The 19,250-nt window shown below is 39.8% G+C and overlaps 1 protein-coding gene across 1 annotated transcript in view; it reads left to right on the forward strand.

Moving 5' to 3' along the window:
• The window catches only part of ppip5k2 (diphosphoinositol pentakisphosphate kinase 2), a 159,047-nt gene that overhangs the window by 96,981 nt on the left and 42,816 nt on the right, over positions 1–19,250 (forward strand). The window contains exons 23-24 of the mRNA XM_072583617.1: positions 4,404–4,520; positions 18,013–18,183. Coding sequence (XP_072439718.1) covers positions 4,404–4,520; positions 18,013–18,183 — 288 coding nt within the window. The remainder of the gene's footprint in view (positions 1–4,403; positions 4,521–18,012; positions 18,184–19,250) is intronic.

Consider the following 19,250-nt stretch of genomic DNA (forward strand, 5'->3'; position numbering starts at 1 on the left):
CAGAACAAATCCAACTCTACCAATTATTGATCCATCATCAGAGCAATAGAAAGAGTTGCCAACAATGCTATCAAGTAGCACTTGCAAATAAGTAACTTGCTCATTGGTGTCAGTTTTGGTTTAGCAAGGGCCACTCATCCACTGATCTCAATACAAACTTAGTTTAAACATGAACAAAGGTGTTGAACTCCAGGGATGAGGTAAGACTGATAGATCTTGATATCAAGATAGCCTTTGACTAAGTGCGGCATCAAGAAGATCTAGCAAAACTGAGTTAATGCGAATCAGGGAAAACTCTGTTGGTTGGAGTCACTCCTAGCTCCAGAAGAAGGAGCTTGTGGTTATTGATGGTCAATCAGCTCTGTTGGACTTCCTCAGAATAGTGTCTTCGGCTTTAGCACTTCCTGCTTTGTTACTGGTCTTCTCTCCAACATAAGGCCAGAAGCAGGTTGTTCACAAATGAATGTACAATGTTTAGCATCATCTGGGGCACTTCAGTTTGAAGCAGTCTGTGTGTATGTCAATCAAGATCTGGTTGATAACTGGAAAGTAACATTAAAACCACATAAGTGCCAGTGAATGGCCATCTCCCACAAGACAGAATGCAACCAGAGACTGAACTGGACCAGTTGTAAAAGTACTAAAGAAGCAGGTCTGAAGTTAGGAGTCCTGTAGCAAGTAACATATATCGTCCTCATTGCCTGTTCACTGTTTCCAAGTCTGGAGTGAGATGGAATAATCTCTACATGCCTGATTGAAGGCAACTCCAACAAAACTCAAGCTTGATACCATCCAGGACAAAGCAGCCCATTTGATTGCACGCATCCAATATCTTCAACATTCACTCCATCACTACCAATGCACAGGGGCAGCAGTATGTCATTCGAAAGGCACTGTGGTAACTCACCAATGATGCTCGAAAAACACTTTCCAAACCCAGATCTCTGCCACAAAGGCAACAGTTGCGTGGGTGCAACATCATCAGCCCTCCAATGCAGACACCATCCTGACTTGAGATTTGTGACGAAGCTGTAAGAGTAGTACTATAAGGCTTTAAGAGGTGTATGTTATCTTTTTTATTTATGAACAGAGGTTGCAGCAGAGGTACGTGCAGTCTCCTTCAAGCCAACGAAGTAAACAGCTTGTGAGGCCTTGGAAATTTATTTTCAAAAGATAGAATAATAGAAGCAGCCTGAATGGGTGGGTTCACTGTCCCACAAAACCAGGATTTTAGTTTTAGCTTTCAGTAACCATTGGGGTTGTGAAAGCTGCTATATTGCTCGCTGTTTTTGCTACATATAAAAGCTTGGGTTCTATTCCTACTGCTAGAATTGCATGCAAGACAAACTAGTTTAGTGAGTTTGCCTTTGGCAAGGGTGCTTATGGGATGTTAAGGAGTAGCATTTATTTTGTTAAGTATTTTTATAGTTACAATTAAACTCCTTCTTTCCTGTACTTTTATTTTTTCTGTGTTTCAAATATAGTGTATAAATCGTGTTTTGCTTCAAGCCTGAGTTTGACAAACTGAATTACATCCAGACCGTTACACCTGGCATTTGTTTTTGCCTGGACCCTAATTTCTTATTCTATCTCCTTTATATATAGAGAGTGTATTCAGTCTGGACTATATTAAAAAAATCATATCACTCTTTCTTCACTAATGCTGATTAAGTCCTGAGGTTCCCATTCTAAAAGCAATGTGGATGTCCCTATATCCCAAGGACTGCAGTGGTTCAAAAGGCAGTTCAACTTTTAATTGGATTAGTCGGGGATTGACAATAGCTGGCTGAGCCAGAAATACTTGTACCTTATGAACAAATTTTTTAAAAAATGCTTTATTTATTGATAACCTGCAGGAGATTCAACATTGAAACTGCAAATGATTGCCAGGAGAAGATGGTTAGATTCTTTCTTATTGGAGATGCTCATTCCCTGATACTTGTGTACCATGAAAGTTAGTTATCACTTCATTCAAACCTGTGCATATGAACAGACTGCTTTGGTACTTGAGAGTGGCGAAGGCACGGAACATTATGCAGCTGTTAGCAAACATCTCACCTCTGATAACGGATAGAAGGATGATCACTGCTAAAGCAGTTGAAGATGGTGGCGTCCACAATGCTACCTTAAGGAACTCATGCAGTAATGTTTTAGAGTTAAGGTGATTGACCAACAATCACAACTGTCACCCTTATGTTACTTATGACTACAGTCTGTGGAGAGATCTCTTGATTCCCATTTCCTCCAGTTTTGCTAGGGCTCCTCGCTCTCTTACTCAGTTAAATGCTGCCTTGCAGAATCCAAACTGAATATCATTGATCAGGTTATTGCCAAACAGTTGCCAATTGATAGTGCTGTCAACACCCTCTTCTGTCACCTGAAAATTGAAAGTATGTTATTTAGGCTGGTAGACAACAAAATGCGAAAGAAATTCAACAGGTCTGACTGCATCTGTAAAGAATAACCGAATTAACTTTTCAAGTCAAGAACTGACGATGGGTCATTGGACTAGGAATGTTAACTTTCTTTTCTGTACTGAAGCTGCCAGATGTGCTGAGTTTCTAAAGCATTTTCCATTTTTGTTTCAGATTTCCAGCATGTACAGTTCTTTGTTTTAGTTTAGCGGCCTTGTATTTGATTGAGTTTGATTTGCTCTTTTCCAGCACAGTATACTGAGGCAATTTTCCACATTGCTGAGCAGACTATATCATTTCAGCTGTACTGTTTAAATTACACGAATTCTGATATACATTTTTAAGGTTGAGAGCTTGTCCCAGTACAACAAGAGACAAACGATACTTGGTCGCAAGGGTTCTCCCAGTATAGTGTTTGAGCAGTTCATTCATACGATTCAAAAAAGCTCACTGAATAACTGGTTTGTCTTCAATTAGATCTTTCCACTTTATTCTCAGATCCCAACTTCCTTTTAGAGAGATATGGGCCGAATGCTACTAAATGGGACTAGATTAGGTTAGGAAATCTGGTCGGCATAGAGGAGTTGGACCGAAGGGTCTGTTTCTGTGCTGTTCATCTCTGTGACTCCAATTTCACCTCTTCTCTGTTAGATCTTTCATATGACACTCTCTCATTGACAAGCTACTCTAAAAGTTAAGCAGCTTACATTTTACACTGTCCCATGATCGCCTTTTGCTTATCTTCAGTACAGTTACTAGAATGTTGTTAGTGTCCCTACCCTTTGCAGTAGCCAATGCCTTCACAACCACGAATCAAATTTGCTATCGGGGAATTCAAGAGGAAGCCAAAGTGGATCAGGCACTCTGTACCTAATGATGGATCATGGCATTGAGAAGAAAGGCAGTGTTTCTGCAAGCTTGTCCCTGTCCTTGCTTCTTAACACCAGTGCACCTCTCTGCAGAAGCTTCCTGCCCATAAACCTAATTCGCAACATATACTTGTGCCCAAGTGTCTTACATCCAGGAATCCAGCAACGGTCCCTGGTGAAATATTTAGAACATTACTGACAGCGACCTCTACTTCCAACGTTGCTGTCAGCAACAGAAAGCTTCTGGCTTCTGACTAGCTAGCAACTTGGATTTTCTATCTCGATGGTCCACAATCCCAGAGAAGGCCCAGCACTCTCGTCAGTTAAGTGCCTGACTTGCGTTGATTGGTGAAGGTAGACTTGAGGTCGACAGTAGTGTGAGACAGCATGGAGACCTGTTTATGAACTTTATTTTTATACCACCTCATACTCGCATTCATTTTTAGGATAAAGCAATCTCACATGATCCTCTCTCCATTTGCTTTTTGGGAAATCCGTTTCTGGTTCTACATTCCTGTCTATTGCAAGTAGACTTTTGCTAGTTATTATGCACATTGCTATTCATATAGCTCTGTGCACAATAAGATTGATCTTGTGAACCATCTTATAATTAGGGCCTGGGTCATTTGCTTACCTTGCAGGCTTGACACAGAAATAGAGTGCATTGAATCATTTTCTTAAGTTTGTACAGTAATTGTATACATTTAATTAATAGCATTCCTTGCATGTGATAAGATAATTATGTAGTGGGATACCCATTTGGACTTCAAATTTCAATTGAGTTTGCTTTGCTCCTTTTCATAATATGAAATTATTATTTTAAAAATGTCAAAGGGGTATTTAAAGTTGCCATGCCATTTCTGCAACTTTGCTTTAAGATGTATTGATCAGAGGGCGATATAAACCATTGTTCCTCTGATAGTTTATTTACAGTGGTGTTAGTGAAGACCAATGAGAAGTTGCTCATCTGCCCACATGGCCAGAGTTGGTGTAATTTCATGGGATTGAGGAGACAAACAGAGGGAGGGTTCCCTCACTTACAAAATTATTTTAAAAATTAAGTATTAACCTATTTTCTTCAGCACTCCAAATATTTATTTCTAAAAACCTTAATTTTCAGGATCCTTCTTCAGAGGAACGCTTTCATGTTGAATTACACTTCAGTCCTGGTGCTAAAGGATGTGAGGAAGATAAAAATCTTCCATCAGGTTTTGGATACAGACCAGCCTCTCGTGAGGTACTCATTTTTGAAGAGACTTCTATTGGTTTGTTTATATTTTGAGTGTTTTATTTTCTGAATGCAATATAATAATTGTAGAGTTATTCATGTATTAGAATTATTATCAAATTGCTGCCTTGTACTTTATTGCCCAGCTCTTCCAATATGGGTCAGAATCCTTTCATACCTGATCAGATTTACATGATTTGTTTGGCCCTGATGTTTAATGGGGAATCTATCCCAACAAAAGTAGTATAGCAAACCAGTCGCTGCAGAGGTCTTTTATTTAGAGCAAGTTTCACTGTCCTACATTTCACTGTCCTTGGCATCATAATAGCCCACAAACCCACCAACACACTAAAACAGCAGCTAATCAACTTGAGAGACCCAATACAGACAATGAGCAAAACTAACGTCATTTACAAAATACCATGCAAGGACTGTAGCAAACACTACAGCACGGTGGCTCAGTGGTTAACTCTGCTGCCTCACCGCACCAGGGACCTGGGTTCGATTCCCACCACTGGCAACTGTCTGTGTGGGTTTCCTCCCACAATCCAAAGATGTGCAGGCCAGGTGAATTGGAGAAAATTGTCCGTGATGTTAGGTGTATTAGGCAGGGGTAAATATAGGGGAGGGGAATGGTTCTGGGTGGGTTACTCTTCGGAGGGTTGATGTGGACATGTTGGGCAGAAGGGCCTGTTTCCACACTGTAGGGAATCTAACCTTCTCCCACCCAATTCCCGTATCTCCAATCTGCCATTCCATCCCTCTGTGTGTGACAAGGGGCGGCACGGTGGCTCAGTGGCTAGCACTGCTGCCTCAGTGCCAGGGACCCGGGTTTGATTCCTGCTTTGGGTGAAGGTCTGTGTGGAGTTTGCACATTCTCCCCCTGTCTGCGTGGGTTTCCTCTGGGTGTTCTGGTTTCCTCCCACAGTCCAAAGATGAGCAGGTTGGGTGAATTGCTCATGCTAAATTGCCCATAGAGTTAGGTGCATTAGTTGGGGGGAATGGGTCTGGGTAGGTTACTCTTCGGAGTGTAGGTGTGGACTAGTTAGGCCGAAGGGCCTGTTTCCACACTGTAGGGAATCTAATCTAACTACATTGCACAAACACGCAGAAAACTAGCCACCAGGCTACATGAACATCAACTAGCCACAAAAAGACATGACCCTCTCTCACTAGTATCCTACCATATGGATGACGAAGGACACCACTTCAACTGGGACCACACATCCATCCTAGGACAAGCCAAACAAAGACATGCACGAGAATGCCTAGAAGCATGGCATTCCAACCGGAACTCTATCAACAAACACATTGAGTTAGACCCCATCTACCACCCCCTGAGAATAGGAACATGAAGTGACTTCACCACAGGAAATGACATCACCAACCCAAACCTACATCCAAATTATCTTCCTTATTAAAATAATATTAAAATTTGCTATGTAAAGCTAGTGATATAATAATGTCATTAGCTAGATGTAGTAGAACAGAAAACAAAGCATAATAAATGCAGATGGTTCTAACACTGACTAATAATGCTTAGAATCTACTGGGGCCTATTCAATATCCAAGGCTATCCAAACTATGTTCAAGTTATGTGAACACAAGTTATTCATCGTGATATCAATATTTTGCTAAGGTACCAATCTGAGCATCCAGTTCCTGAAATAGGAGAGAAAATAGAACCCACCCCCAGAATTTCCAGACTTCCAAAGTGCTTTGCCTTTAATAAATTACTTCTGAACTTGATTCATGAGTTAGCAAGCTTAATCACCGAAGCCATTACACTGATTGCTTTTGAACGAAACGTAATGTGTTAATGTATGAGGAAAGAGTTGCTCCAAAATAGGTCTTTGGGTACATTGTTGGAGAAAACTACAGGGCACTTTTTATCTGGACTGTTCTGCAGCTAATTTAGAACTGCTGGACTGCTTAGTTTAAAAAAGAACATTAATTTTGGCAATCAACATTGGCATCCCTCAGCTTAATAATGCGGTAATGCAAGAGGTGAAAAGTAATGGTCATTCTCCTTCTCCATCCAGTCTTTCAGCCTCCAAACATACTGATCTTCCAAGGCCAAATGTTTAGAGTCATAGAATCATACAGCATGGAAACAGACCCTTTGGTCTAAATAATCCATACCAGCCTTGTTCCCAAACTAAACTCATCCCACTTGTCTGCATTTGGCCCGTATCCCTCCAAACCTTTCCCATTCGTGTACTTATCCAAATGTCTTTTAAATGTTGTAACTCTCTCTGCATCCACCAATTTCTTGGGCAGTTCACTCCTCACATGAACCACTCACTGTGTAAAAAAAAATTGTCCCTCGTTCTTGTTAAAGTTGTCTCTTCTCACCTTAAAAATATGCACTCTAGTCCTGAACTTCCCCACACTAGGGAAAAGACTTTTGCTATTCATCTTATGTACATCTGTCGTGATTTTATAAACCTCTTAGGGCCACCCCTAAAACTCCTATGTTCCAGCCTCTCCTTAGAACTCAGACTCTCCATTCCTGGCAACAACCTGCTAAGTGTTTTTCTGAACGTTCTCAAATTTAATAATATTCCTCCTGTAGCAGGGTGACCAGAACTGCACTCAGTACTCCAGAAGAGGCCTCGCCAACGTCCTGTACAATCTCAACATGACATCCCTTGCTATTTGAAAAGTCTTAACAATTCAGTCAAGCATGCTAAATGCCTTCTTTCTTATCCTGTCTACCTGTGATGCAAATTTGAAAGAATTATGTACGTGAACACCTCGGTCTCTCTGTTTTACTACATCACCCAGGACCCTACCATTAATTGTATAAGTCTTGCCCCTTATTTGTTTTACCAAAGTGCAATACTTCACATTTATCCAAATTAAAGTCCATTTGCTACTGTTCAGCCAGTTGACCCAACTGATCAAGGCCTCTTTGTAATCTTGGATATTAATCTTCACTGTCCAAAATACCACTAATTTTGGTGTCATCCACAAACATAATGAACATACCTCCAATATTTTGATCCAAATCTTTTACATAAATGACAAGCAAAAGTGGCCCCAGTACTGATCCATGTGAAACATCCCTGGTCACAGACCTCCAGTCCAAAAAACAGCCCTCTACCACACCCTCTGTCTCTTATCATAAAACGAAGTTTGCATCTGATTGGCAACCTTGTCCTGAATCCTATGTAATCTAACTTTACTAATTAGTGTACCATGTGGAACCTTGTCAAAGACTTGACTAAAGTCCAAGTAAGCAATGTCTACTACTGTGCCCTCATCAATCTTCTCACTTCCTCCTTCAAAAAACTCAATTAAGTTTGTGAGACACTATTTCCCTTGCACTAAACCATGCTGACGATCCCTAACCAGTCCTTGCCTCTTAAAATGCCTGTAAATCCTATTTTTCAGAATCACCTCCAACAACCTACCCACTGCTAATGTCAGGCTCACAGATTGATTGTTGCCAGGCTTCTCCTTACAGTCTTTCTTAAATAGAGGCACAACATTAGCCACCCTCTAGTCATACAGCATCTCCCGCATGGTTATAGATTAGATTACTTAGTGTGGAAACAGGCCCTTCGGCCCAACAACTCCACACCGACCCTGTGAAGATCACTTAACACTTTACCCCTTTACCTAACACTACGGGCAATTTAGCATGGCCAGTTCACTTAACCTGCACGTTTTTTGGACTGTGGGAGGAAACCGGAGCACCCGGAGAAACCCACGCAGACACTGGGAAAATGTGCAAACTCAACACAGACAGTTGCCTGAGGCGGGATTTGAACCCCATGATGATACAAATAGTTCTGCGGGGGGCCCCTCTATTTTTTCCCTAAGTTCCTACACTTGATCACTTCCTCGAACTTTGTTAAGACCTCCAGTACTTCCTCTCCTGTATTCTGAACTGTTTTCAAAACATCAGTATTTATTTCCCCAAGTTCTCTAGCCTCCATTTCTTTCTCTCAAAAAAAACAGATGTGAATTTTTTTTTTGTATCTCTTCCATTTCCTGAGGTTCAAGACCATAGACAACCTCAATGATCTTTAAGGCAACCTACTCTCTGTCTAATTGCTATTTTGCTCTTAATGTACTTATAGAAGCTCATTGGATTATCCTTAACCTTGTCTGCCAAGGCTATCTCAAATTTCCTCTTTGTCCTCCTGATTTGCCTCTTAAGAATCTCCCTGCACTCTTCATATTCTTCAAGAGATTCATTTGATCCCACTTGTATATAAATTCTTAATCTTTTGAATAGAACCTCATATCTTTATTCACCCATTCTACCATACTCTTCACTCTAACAGGAAGATAATGCCTCTGAACTTGTTATCAGACTTTTGAAAGCCTCCCACTTGTCTGTCATTTATTTATCTGCAAACAGTCAACTCCACAATCAACTTTCAAACGTTCTTGTCTCATACTATTAAAATTTGCATACTCCAATTATGAACATTAACTTTTATTGGAAGGCTTATCCTTTTCCATAAATATTTCAAAATTAATAGAATTATGATCGCTAGTCCCAAAGTATTCCCTACTGACATTTCAGTCACTTCCCTTTCCTACTTCCCATGAGAAGATCAAGTTTTGCTCCTTTGCTAGTAGATACATTAACATATTGATAAAGAATTTTTTCTTAAAACACATTTAACAAATTCCTCACAATCCAAGCCTTTAACACCATGGCAATCCCAGTCAATGTTTGAAAAATTAAAATCCTATACTATTACAACTCTATTATTCTTACAGGCATCTATGATCTCTCTCTATATATTTGCCCCTCAATGTCCCTCTGACTACCTGGGTCAGGGATTGGGTGGGGGGTGGTCATCCCTTTCTTATTTCTGCTTCTACCCATATAGTTTCACTGGACTATCCCTCAGAACTATCCTCTCTAATTACAATAATAATGTTTTTCTTAATCAAAAATGCCACTCCCCCTCCTCTCTTGCTTCCCCTTCTATCCTTCCTATAGCATCTAAAACCCAGAACTTTGACTTCTCATGGTGTCAAGTCAGACTTTTAACATGTTTCCCACTTGTTGCTTGAAGAGGAGGATCAAGCCTGCAAATTACTCCAATATTCCATTCAACTTTGAATGTTTGTGAAGTTCCAAGTAAAACTTGTCTCAGCTATGCATTTTAATCTCGGCCTCTGACCTAGAATAATTGCGTTCCTGTACCATACTTTGTGTCATGGATTGCTGAAATTCTTGAACTGCTTAGCATTGTCCTTTCTTTCCAGTGATAGCTCAGGGTTCAAATAAAATCAGTTGAAAAGGTATAATGCATGCACCATTTAACCTTGGCTTTTATTCTTTGTTTGAAATTGAACAATGCTTTTGATTAATGAATGTTTAATCTGTACATTGAACATATGCTCTTTTCTCCCTATGACTTTGCCTCTAAATTCCTATCTATTAACTGTTGCTTAAGTATATGTGTTTAGATATTTACTTTGTACACATATAAACACTCTTTCATATCTATTTCTTCAACCATCATATTTTGGGTCTCTCACACTTCTACCTAAAGTATCTCTGACATTGTCTTCCACCAGTTGTTATTGGACCTCTGATTTTGGAAAATAGGATAAATGGGTCATTCTCACATTGACAGACTGTAACTATTGGAGTATTGCACAATCAGTATTTGGAATCCCACGTTTTTTCAATATATATCAATGATTTGGATGTGGGGATCAAATGTAATATTTTCACATTTGCGGATTATGCAAAGTTAAGTAGGCATGTGTTGTGAGGAAGAGGTGAAATGTTATCAGGATAATTTAGACAGACTTGGTGATTGAGCAGAAACATGGAATATAATGTGGAAGAATATGTAGTTATCCACATTGTTAGAACGTTCAGGGGTGCAGAGTATTTATGAAATAGTGAAAAGTTTGAAAGTGTAAGTGTACAATGAGATTTGGGTTTCCTGGTCAGTAGTCACTGAAGTCAGTAGTCAGTAGTTCACATGCTGTTGCAGAAAGCTATTAAGAACGTTAATGGAATGTTCGCATTTATTGCAAGAGAATCTTAGTAAAGGAGTAGTGAAGTCTTGCTTCACTTGTATAGAAGCTTGGTTAGACTGCATGTAAGTACTCTATATAGTTTTAGTATCTGGAAGGGTTTTTATTACTATAGAGGGAGTGCAAAGAAGAGTCAACAAAATGATACCAGGTTAGTGGGATTGTCCTATGCTGAGAATGTGTATAAACTGGTACTGTCTTCTCTGGAGTTTCAATGAATGAGAGGTGATCTAATCGGCACTTACAAAGTACCTAAAGGAATAAACAAGACAGACGAGATGTTTCTTCTCATTGAGTCCAGAACTATGGGGTATAATTTAAAAGTTTAAAAGGATGGTGAATCTTTACCCCAGAGTGTTGTGGAATTTCAGTCTTTGTACGGTACAGTTCAATAAATTGTTGACAATCAATAGCATAAAGAGTTTTGAGGAGAGCATGGATAAAAGGCATTGAAATGTTTGCACCATGATTGTGTTAAATGGCAGAGCAAGCTTGATGGGCTAAATGGCCTATTCCTGTTCCTGTGTTTCTTTCCTCGACTCCAAATGACAGTCAACAAATTGGGTTTTAAATTGTCAAGATTAGTTTATTCAGTTCGCCGGATACTTGTTCATTTTCTCGTCTTTCCCACTGCATAGTTCAGCTGTGTCTGCAAACATTATTGACCATGACATTTCCTGTCTCACTTACTTAACACAAATCAGGAAAAGGGAGGCGCTCAGTGCAGAAGCATTTGTTTTGGTGTTGTCCAACTTGGGGTTTGAAACTCTCCCTCGTTGCTTCATACTCTTGTCTGGCACTCCCTATACAGGACTTGAGTTCAGTCTTCACCCAGACTTGTCCATACTTGCATTGGTGTAGAATAAAGACAAAGAACAAAGCACAAGAACAGGCCCTTCTGCTCTCCGAGTCTGTTTGCACTTCCATACTAAAACTAGATCTGTACGCCTCTATTCATGTATTTCCATCTTTGGCAACTGCTTTCTTTTCCTTCCTTTCAGTGTTGTTCTTGTTTCTTTCACATTGATGCTAGCTGTTTTTTCTTCAGTTGCATAAGCCTCTTCTGTCTTTGTTCTTGGGTTTTCTTCATTTAAGCAAAGTGTCAGATTTAAGCGCGTTAAGTAAATCATGCTACATCAGAGCAAATGACTGACTGACTGAGTCAAACAGCATATTCCTTTGGCTGAAGACAGTATAGATTGTACTCAACAGCCAGTAATTTCAAAAACCAAATGAAAACATTAAGGACAAAAGGGTAACAAGGGAGAGAATAGGGCATCTTAAAGTTCAGCAAGGTCGCCTGTGTGTGGAGCTGCAAGAGATGGGGGAGATACTAAATGAGTATTTTGCATCAGTGTTTACTACGGAGAAGGATATGGAAGATAGCGAACATAGGGAAATAAATGGTGACATCTTCAAAAATGTCTATAGTACAAAGGAGATGCTGGACGACTCCTAGACCTGATCAGGTGTACATGAGAACTCTGTAGAAAGCTAGGGAAGTGATTATTGGGCCTCTTGCTGAGATATTTGTATCATCGAAAGCCACAGGTGAGGTGCTGAAAAATTGGAGATCGGATAACATAGTGCCGCGATTTAAGAAAGATGGTAAGGAAGAGCCAGGGAACTGTAGACTGGTGAGCCTAACGTCAGTGGTGGGAAAGTTGTTGGAGGGAATCCTGAGGGGCAGGATATACATGTATTTGGCATGGTGAGGACTGATTAGGGATAGTCAACATTACTTTGTGTATGGGAAATCATGTCTCACAAGCTTGATTGAGTTTTTTTGAAGACGTAACAAAGAGGATTGAAGAGGGCAGAGCAGTGGACGTAATCTATATGGAGTCAAAAAATGTGGTGCTGGAAAACCACAGCTGGTCAGGCAGCATCCAAGGAGCAGGAGAAGTCCATGTTTCGAGCATAAGCTCTTCATCAGGAATTTGAGACGTTGACTCTCCTGCTCCTTTGATGCTACCTGACCAATTATGCTTTTCCAGCACCATACTTGTTGACTCTGATCTCTGGAATTCTCACTTTCTCCTGTTAATCTATATGGATTTCAGTAAGGTGTTGGACAAGGTTCCTCATAGTAGACTGGTTAGCAAAGCGAGATCACACAGAATAGAAGGTGAACTAGCTATTTGCATATAGAACTGGCTCAAAGGTAAAAGACAGAAGGTGGTAGTGGAGAGTTGCTGTTCAGACTTGAGGCTTGTGATCAGTGGTGTCACAAGTTTCAGTGCTGGATCCATTACTTTTAATCATTTACATAAATGATTTGGATGTGAATATAGGAGGTATGCATAGTAAATCTGGAGATGACCCAAAAATTGGAGATGTAGTGGATAGCAAAGAAGGTTATCTCAGAGTATAATGGGACCTTGATCAGATGGACCAGTGGGCTGAAGAGTGGCAGATGTAGTTTAATTTAGGTTAATATGAGGTCCTACATTTTGCAAAGGCAAATCAGGGGAGGACTTATACAATTAATGGTAAAGTTCTGTGGCATGTTGCTGAACAAGGAGACCTTGGAATGAAGGTTCACAGTTCCTCAAAAGGAAAGTCTCGTCGAGTATAGAAGTTGAGAGGTCATGTTGTGGCTGTACAGGACTTTGGTTAGGCCAGTTTTGGAATACTGTGTCCAATTCTGATCTCCCTATTATGGGAAGGATGTTGTGAAACTTGAAAGGGTTTAGAAAAAAATTACAAAGATGTTGCTAGGGTTGAGGTTTTGAGCTCTTGGGAAAGACTGAATAGACTGGAGCTATTTTCCCTGCAGCATTGGAGGCTGAGGGGTGACCTTATTGAAGTTTATAAAATTATGAGGAATATGGATAAGGTCAATAGACAAGGTATTTTTCCCAGGATGGGGAGTCCAGAACTAGAGGGCATAGGTTTAAAGTGAGAGGGAAAAGACTTGAAAGGGATCTAAGCAACATTTTCGCACAGAGAGTGGTGCAAGTGTATAATGAGCTGCCAGAGGAAGTGGTGGAGGCTGGTACATTTACAGCATTTAAAAGGCATCTGGATGGGTTTTTGAATACCAAGGGTTCAGAGTGATATGGGCCATACACGAGCAAATGGGACTAGATTTATTTAGGATATCTGGTCAGCGTGGACAAGATGGACCAAAGGGTCTGTTTCTGTGCTGTATATCTCTATGATTCTATGACTCTATAAGGGTAAGTGTGGGAACTGTAGGTATGTGAGTCTGACTTAGGTGGTGAGTACTTTGTTGGAAATGATTTTGAAACATAGTAGTTATATGTATTTGGAGAGGCAAGGAATGATTAGGGATAGTCAGCATGGTTTTGAGCGAGGGAAATTGTGTCTCACAAACTTGATTGAGTTTTTTGAGAAATAACTAAGAAGATTGAGGGCACAGTGGTAGATATTGTTTATTTGGAATTTGTGGTACACTAATTAGTAAAGTTAGATCACATGGAATTCAGGGCAAGGTTGCCAACTGGATCCAAATTAGCTTTATGGACAAGACAGAGGGTGGTGGTGGTGGAGTAGTGTTTTTCTGACTGGAGACCAGTGATTAGTGGTATTCTAGAGGGATTAGTACTGGGTCCACTTTTGTTTGCCACTTACATAAAAGATTTGGGTGAAAATATTGGAGGCATATTCAGAAAGTTTGCAGATAACACTAAAATTGGTGGCATAGTGGACAGTAAAGGTGGTTATCTAAGATTACAAAGAAATCTTGATGAATTGGTTTAATGTCCTGATGAGTGGCAGATGGACTTTAATTTGGATAAATGGATTGCATTTTAGTGAAATAAACAAGGGTAGGACTTATTTAATTTGATTTATTATTGTCACGTACCTAGGTACAGTGAAACGTTTTGTTTTGCATGTGGTACAGATAGATCATATTGTACAAAGTGCATTAGGATAATAGAACAGTGAAGAATACAATATTATGGTTGCAGAGAAGATGCACAAAGAGCAAGATCAACATTTAAATTCAAAAGTAGGGCCTTGGATAGTATTTAAGGGTGTGTTGCTGGAAAAGTACAGTAGGTCAGGCAGTATCCGAGGAGCAGGAGAATCGACATTTCAGGCATAAGCCCTTTATCAGGAATGGCCCTTCATCCTGATGAAGGGTTTATGCCCAAAGCGTCAATTCTCCTGCTCCTCGGATACTGCCTGACCTGCAGTGCTTTTCCAGCACCACACACTTGACTCTGATCTCCAGCACCTGCAGTCCTCACTTTCTCCTTGGATAGTATTGTTAAACAGAAAAATATAATTCTTTGAAGTTTGCATCACACCTAGGTAGAATGGTTAAGAAAGCGTTTAGCACACTTGCCTTCATTGCTCAGACCTCTCAGTACAGAAGTTCGGATATTATGTTGATGTTGGTGAGGCCTCTTCTGGAGTACTGTTCAGTTGTGGTCACCCTGTTATTAGAAGGATATTATTAAGCTGGAGAGCGTTCAGAAGAGATTTACCAGCATGTTGCTGGGCATGGAAGGTTTGAGTTATAAGGAGAGACAGGATAGGCTGGGACTGTTTTCACTGGAGTGTAGCAGATTGAGGGTGACCTTGTATAGATTTATAAAGTCATGTAGGGTATAGAAAAAGTGAATGTCAGGTGTCTTTTTCTTAGGGTGGGGCATTTCAAGATTAGAGGGCATATTTTTCAGGTGAGAGGGAAAAGTTTTCAAAAAAAGACGTGAGAGGCAATTTTCTTTGCACAGAGTGGTTTCTGTGTGGAATGGTATTTTAGAAGAAATAGTGGATGCAGGCACAGTTACAACATTTAAAAGACATTTGGATAAGTACATGAATAAGATATATTTGGAGGGATATGAGTAAGCACTGACAGTTGGGACTAGTTTAGTTTGGGATTATGGTTGACATGCACTGTTTGGACTAAAGGGTCTGTTTCCATACTGTATAACTCTTGAAAGATACCTAACAGCAGATATTTTAAACAATTGGGCAGCACTTGCTGCACTAACAACCAGTTTAAGATAACAAATTGGGTTTGTAATATGGCTATTTTACATTTAATAGAAACAACATACATTCTCATGTGCTGCATCCATTTTGTCCAAAGAACAGGAATATGTTTAGGCTTCATACCTTATCTGAATTATCCAAAAAACTTGAAGAACCCTTGGGAAAGCTTTGACTGATCAGAGTCAAAGAATAAAGAACAGTACAGAACAGGAACAGGCCCTTCTACCCAAGATGCCTGTGTTGACCATGATGCTATTCTGAACTAATCCCATCTGCTGCACATGGTCCGTATTCCCTCTATTCCTCTGTTCATGTGTCTGATGAAATGCTTGTTAACTTTGCTATTGTATCTGCTTCTACCATCTCCACGTGAAAACTGCACACAGACTGTCATCCAGCTTTGGATTGTATTTTTAATCATGTGGGTAACACTGGCTAGGCCAGGATGAACCATCCCTAATTGTCCAGAAGGCAGTTAAGACTCAACCACTTTGTGTGGGCCTGGAGGGGCATGTAAGCCTGAACAGGTCAGGATAGCAGTTTCCTTCCCTAAAGGACATTATTGAACTGATGGGTACCTCCGACAATTGTCAATGGATTAATGATCGTCATTAGACTCTTAATTGTTATTGAGTTAAAATTAGACCATTTACCATGGCAGGATTTGAATCTGTGTCCCCAGAACATTTCCTGGGTCTCTAGCGTAACGGTCTAGCAATAATACCAGAAGTCCATCATCTCTCCCAACTGTCAGAGAGGAGCTTGCATGTTCTCCCCATATCTGTGGTTTTCCTCCGGGTGCTCTGGTTTCCTCCCACAGTTCAACGATCTGCAGGTTAGATGGATTGGCTATGCTAAATTGCCTGATAGCATTCAGAGATGTGCAGGCCAATTGGGTTAACTACGGTAAATGTGCAATTATGGGATAGAGTGGGATGCTGTTCAGAGAGCCAAATGCACCAAACCAGAGAATCTGTAGGGATTCTCTGATTCACAACACATTTTAAGCACCTGTCAGTCTCTGTATTTAAAAACTTGCCTCACACATCTTCAATCTTTCCCCCTCTCCCCTTAATCCTATGCCCCATCGCCACCAAGTACTTGATATTTCTATCCTGGAAAAAAAGTTCCCAACTGTTCCTCCTATCCATGCCTCTTCATAATTTTATTTTATTAACAGGTGGCCCCCTCACACCCCATCTCCAACACTAGTGAAAATAATTCAAGTTTGTCCAACCTCACCTTATAGCTAATATACTCCAATCCAGACAACATCCTTGTAAGCAAAGCCTCCATGTCCTTCCTATAGTGTGTTAACCAGAACTGCGCACACTATTCTAGATGTGGCCCAACTAAAATTTTATACAACTGCAACATGACTTGCCAGACTTTATACTTAATGCCTCGATGAAGGTTGCATGCCATACATCTTCTTTACCATCTTATCAATTTGTTTCCATTTTCAGGGAACTATGAACTTGCACCTCAAGATCCCTCTGTAGATTTATGCTGCCAAGTGTCCAGCCGTTTACAGTATACTTGCATTTGACCTCCCAAAATATGTCATTTCACACTTGTCTGGTTTAAACTCTCATCTGCCATTTCTCTGCCCAATTTTCCAACTGAACTACATCCTGCTGTATCTATTGACAACTTCTGATATGATCCATAATTTCACCAATTTCTGTGTTGTCTACAAACTTACTAATCAGGCCACCTATATTTTTATCCAAATTATTTATCTATATTACAATGTTTGATCACTCTTTTCTCTTGTAATATGAACAGATGCCATAATTTTAAATTTGGAATTCTTACTTTTTCTTGATTAGTATAAGACAAAAAGCTTCTGCAACATGTACCTCATTTCAGCAATGTTCCAAGCAATAATATACAACATTAAGTTTGTCCTATTTACACCTTTTAATAATAAATTTATTGAAGTTTATTAGCATCTTCATGTTGACTATTTGGTTTGCTTATAAGATCATTTATTTCTTGATTTATGTTTTAAGACAAAGGAATGTACACATAACTCCTATTACACTCTCCATCTTTATAGAAGTTATAATTTTACCAGTATTGTGCAATTATTAAAAGGAATTTTTCACCCATGATATCCTCAGCATTTTTTGGCTTTGTTTCAATTTTGTTCCCAACTAATAAGCAGGCCAGTCTTAAACACTGATTTCACATTTTTTCAGTTAAGTCACTCTCGGTTGCTAGCTTTCTCTCTGTCAAACCACAATTTAGCAAGAAGCAAGATTGGCCTTTAGGGTCTTCATGTAGATTAAGAGAATTGTCTGTTTTACAAAAGCATCAATAGAATTCTGGTATGGATATTATTACTTTTTGTATGATAACATTTGTGTATTAAGTATTTTTTAAGATTTTTATTAAATTCAACATGGGTATTGTTTTTCTTTTATGGAGACGAGAAAAAATACATTATAGAAATTGGTCTTCAAATAAAATTGTGAAAGTGACAATTGTCCTTTGATAACAGAGTGACAATGGAGGCAAAACCTTCCTGGCAAATGAAAATGAAGAGGATTCAGTTTCAAGAAGGGAAGATGCTGAAAAAACCACTTTGTTGTTCAGGCCAATGGTTTCTGATCCCATTCACATACATCGAAAATCCCCACAGTCACGATCCAAGAAAATAGGTTCAGTGGAAGTAAGTTGTTTTTGATATAAAACTGTGTCTTGATCTTCTGGAAGTTTATAAAGATTTTGTTTTAATTTTCTACATTGCAAGAGGCAAGTATAAAAATATTTTGAGATGCATTTAGATTACCAGAAAAATGTCATTTACTCCTAGTGACATTAACATTGCAGGAGGGCTATTCCAGGCGTCGGGTGATTAGGGTTTGGCGATGGAGGAGGCCCATGACCTGCATATCCTTGGTGGAGTAGGAGGGGGAGTTAGTGTTCAGCATGGGGTGGTGGGGTTGATTGGTGCAGGTATCCCAGAGATATTCTCTGAAATGATCTGCAAGTTGGTGTCCCACCCTCTTCTCTGACCTATCACTTTCTCCCCTACCTTCATCTAACTATCGCATTCTCCTCTACCTATCGCGTTCTCGGCTACGTTCTACAATCTCTTCCCCCATTTATCTCTCAGCCACCTGGCCCACAGACCTCATTCCTGATGGAGGCTTATGCCTGAAACATCACTGCTCCTGCTCCTTGAATGCTGCCTGACCTGATGTGCTTTTCCAGCACCACACTTGGCACTAACAATGCAGATTGGTATGAGTGCAGCATTGTAGATGAATTAAATATAAATATCAGCATTTATTTAAAATAATGCCATTAAGTAGTATTGCTGCTATACTTTATTCAAGTATTATTGCTGTTTGTGCTGGGCATTACTTTAATGCCACTACTGTTGCATCATTAGTTAATTCACTTTCTAAATGTGAGACAAACCCAGAGAATGCTGGAAAAATTCAGCAGGCCTGAGTGGAGAAGAAACATGGTCAATGTGACACTGACTTTCTGTTAGTGCTTAACAGTCTTGGAAGAATTTATTTTATATTTTTGATAGAGGTAGAGGCCCATTGCAAAATTCAAATCGGTTATTAATGGTGGAGAAAGAGACAAAGAGATGTAAAATAGGTGTAAATTAAGGCGTGAAAGGGAGAGAATGGGTCAAGAACAAAGTAAACAAGACACAACGAAGGGAAAAAGTGAGGATTGCAGATGCTGGAGATTAGAGTCTAGAGTGTGGTGCTGGTCAAG

This window comes from Chiloscyllium punctatum, chromosome 2 (assembly GCF_047496795.1).
Source record: "Chiloscyllium punctatum isolate Juve2018m chromosome 2, sChiPun1.3, whole genome shotgun sequence".
Taxonomy (NCBI): Eukaryota; Metazoa; Chordata; class Chondrichthyes; order Orectolobiformes; family Hemiscylliidae; genus Chiloscyllium; species Chiloscyllium punctatum.